Source organism: Andrographis paniculata, unplaced genomic scaffold (assembly GCF_009805555.1).
Source record: "Andrographis paniculata isolate CXL003 unplaced genomic scaffold, ASM980555v1 Contig46END, whole genome shotgun sequence".
In the NCBI taxonomy this organism is placed as follows: domain Eukaryota; kingdom Viridiplantae; phylum Streptophyta; class Magnoliopsida; order Lamiales; family Acanthaceae; genus Andrographis; species Andrographis paniculata.
The window spans coordinates 758637-762137 of NW_026137580.1; the positions used below are offsets into that span (position 1 = coordinate 758637).

Here is a 3501-nt window from a genome sequence, read left to right on the forward strand (position 1 = left end):
AGGAGGAAATATATTAAAAAATGAAAAACATCAGCCTCATCTTTTTAATTAATGTTTATTTGGAGATTGATTTTAAATACATTATTCTTCTTATTTTTTTTTCTTTAAAAAATATCAAATTAAATATTTATTTTTATTTATTATATTATACTAAAAAATTAATTTTATATCACATTATACAATAATCAAAAGTTAAAAATTTTACTATTTAAATCTACTCAAAATCCAAGTCCGCAAACAAACACACATAAACACCCATCTTTCATATTTAGCTATCTATCTATTTATCTATCTATCTGTGTGTCCATCAACAAGTGTAATAGAAATAGAGAGAGATGAGTGAGAAGTACTGTAGCGGTAGCAAAGTTTGCGTGACGGGAGGCGGCGGTTACATAGCTTCTTCTCTGGTGAAGAAGCTTTTGAGCCAAGGCTTTACCGTTCATGCAACCCTAAGGAATTTGGGTACTCTTATCTATATCATATTTAAGTTAATAAATATTCATGATATTGTCTTTTCTTGATTTTATACATATATAAATTGGGTGGCAGAAAGGCTAATTTTGGATTGATCTAAGTATATGGTAGATGATGAGTGGAAGGTTGAGATGTTAAAGAGGTTTGAGGGGGCAGAGACAAGGCTGAAGCTATTCAAGGCTGACGTGTACCGGGCAGAGGAATTCGAGGCCGCCATTCAGGGCTGCAACTTCGTGTTCCACGTTGCCACGCCACTGCTCCACACTCAAGGTCAGAAGGTACGTACCGGTACCTATGTAGATACAGTTTGATTAAATTGTTAATATGTATTGCTGACTACTGAGCTTTAATGGGCTTTGGACAAATAGAACTTGTGGAATTAAAAGTGAAGTGCGAGGTGACATTTGAGTAAATAAAAATAAAAATAAATTAGTAATTAGTAATTAGGTAGACTCAAATAAAACTATTTAGTTGTGTGAGTAATTTTGTGATTTTGAGTTTATGAGTTTAAACTCTGACGTTCTAGTGTAATTTGTCTTTATCGGACTTTATTTATAGAGTATTTGGTTCATCCGAAAATTTATTCGGTACGTACTTTCGGATAGCGAAAATTCCCACCTAATAAAAAAAATAAAACTATTTAATGGGAATGTAAAAAACACTGAGTTAATGTAACTTTATATTGAGATCAATCCGGCTCGTTGGTATCTATTTATACTTATATGCAGATGAGGAGTAATGGCACACATTAGCTCAACACTCTATTTGTGGCCTTATTTGTGTACTCCAAATGTATAGTAAAAATAATTATAAATTTAAAAATGGTATTAAAATATATAATTATGTAAGACAAACGAAAATAGTAAATAAAAAGATAAGAAGTTGAAGCTGTTTGTATATTTGACAAATGACCATACAAACCTATATTCTTTTACAATTTAATTTTAATTTTTGATATATAACTATTGTTATTTTTGTAAAAATATATTTATTTTCTTATATATTATTACAATCAAACTCCTATTTAATAAAAATAAAATAATAATTAAAAAAGAACACATTATAATTCATTAATTAATTTACGAACAATTGGAAACAGCACAAGAACAGAGTGGATGCTACGGTCGATGCTGTTCGTAGCATCGCAAAGGCTTGCATCAGGTCCGGAACGGTGAGACGACTCATCTACACGGCCTCGGTAATGGCTGCTTCACCGATTCGGTCCAAGGACGACGGGAGTCACGAGTTCAAGGATGTAATGGATGAAAGCTGTTGGACACCAACTGCTAACAACATTCTGCACTCCATTCCCCATGGAATGGAATTTACTCTGGTGGGTAACAATTAATTTTACATTTCATTTCATTTCATTTCTTTCTGTGATAATTTCAATATATATATATGTTTGATATGCCTTAAATCTAGTTTGTCTCTGATCGAATTGGGTGAATTGGGTGAATGGGGCGAAGTCCCTCTTGCCCGGGTGCAGAGTGGCCCCTGGCCTCGCTGTATGTATTATTGGACTTTTGAGTTTGCATTGGGTTGAGTATCTAATGTATTCTCTTAGGTTGTCTTTGTTTGTAGGATTTTGCCAAAATTTTATTATTCATTAATTTATTTTTTTTTGAAAATATTAAATTAAACATCTATTTTTTACTTTTTATATTATATTAAAAATTAATTTTATATTCAAAATATCATATCAACGTCTATTTATATCACATTATACAACTATTATTACTTAAATTTCAACTCAAAATTCAAACTCTCAAACAAACACACCCTTAGTTTATTTGAATAGACTTAGAGATAAATAGAAATACATATGTAACATTTTCATCCTCAATAAATTTGTTTTTTGTTTCTTCTTGTGAACGTAGCCAACATGTTGTTGGTGAACTACGTAAATTTATATATTGTTTACGTTTTTTATTTGTTATTCGATCATTAACTTTAATCAATATATATATATATATATATATAGGATTACACTATGGCAAAAACATTGGCGGAAAAGGAGCTCCTGGGCAGCTTGGGCGACAGCGGCATGGAGGTGGTAACGCTTGCCTGTGGTCTCGTAGGCGGGGATGGAGATACGCTTCAACCACATTTGTCGGGAAGCATGAACACGCTATTGGCGCAACTCACCAACGATGAAGTGTTTATCACCTTCCTCAAGTTCATGGAAGAGCTGCTCGCGAAGATCCCCATAGTCCACATTGAGGATGTGGTCAATGCCCACATCTTCTGCTTGAACCAGGCTTCCATGAAAGGTCGATTTTTGTGCGCCAACGGTTACATCTCAATTACGGAGATTGCTAAATACTACCACAACAAGTATCCTGAATTCAACGTGAGGAACGGGTAAGTTGTTAGCCTTATGAATTCAAATTCAAATTCAAATGCTAATTCAAATGCTAATGAATGAATGAATTGAATTGAAGGCATTTGGAAGGGGGCCGTGAGTATGGAACTAAGTGGGGATCTACTCTGCTTCTCGATGAGGGCTTCAAATACGCACATGGCTGGGAAACGGTTTTGGATGATTCCGTCAGTTGCGCCATCTCTAGGAATGTTCAACTCGGCGCTGTTGCCGTTGAAAATGTTGAAAATGTTTAGTTCAAATGGTTGAGTCATCTCTTTGGCAGCGTAACTGTGTCCATGTGTGGGTAAAATAAAAAACTTGGTGCTATTGTCAAACAAGGTTAATTAATTCATATGCATACAATACAATTCTTGGTATATAAGCAATTATTTTTCAGTGTTATGATTGAAATTTAATCGGCACATGTTTTATATTGATTAGTATTTTGTATTGTCAGATCCAAATTATAGCCTCTAGATGAGAATTCTTTACTACTTGATTTACTATGTGCTGATTAGAGTTATCCTTACTCTCAGTGTGTCACTGTATATAATTCACTATTACTAGAAAAAATCGCAATAATTATGGATATTTGTTACAAAATCATTTCCCAAGGTATGATGTGTGTTTGTTTGGAGGATTGGTAAAGATTTTAACTATTC

At 33.4% G+C, this 3501-nt stretch overlaps 1 protein-coding gene across 3 annotated transcripts; it reads left to right on the top strand.

Moving 5' to 3' along the window:
* The first annotated feature begins 244 nt into the window (after positions 1-244).
* On the top strand, positions 245-3255 carry LOC127252650 (putative anthocyanidin reductase). 3 transcript variants are annotated; one of them, XM_051276925.1, is made up of 5 exons: positions 245-462; positions 586-752; positions 1574-1807; positions 2459-2838; positions 2919-3255. In XM_051276925.1, exons 1-5 carry the CDS (start codon positions 336-338, stop codon positions 3091-3093), a joined length of 1083 nt encoding a protein of 360 aa, XP_051132882.1. In that variant the 5' UTR covers positions 245-335; the 3' UTR covers positions 3094-3255. The 3 variants fall into 3 exon arrangements, with proteins under 3 accessions (XP_051132882.1, XP_051132883.1, XP_051132884.1); XM_051276926.1 differs by having other exon boundaries at positions 325-462; positions 550-752; XM_051276927.1 differs by having other exon boundaries at positions 328-462; positions 576-752.
* The last annotated feature ends 246 nt before the right edge of the window (positions 3256-3501 follow it).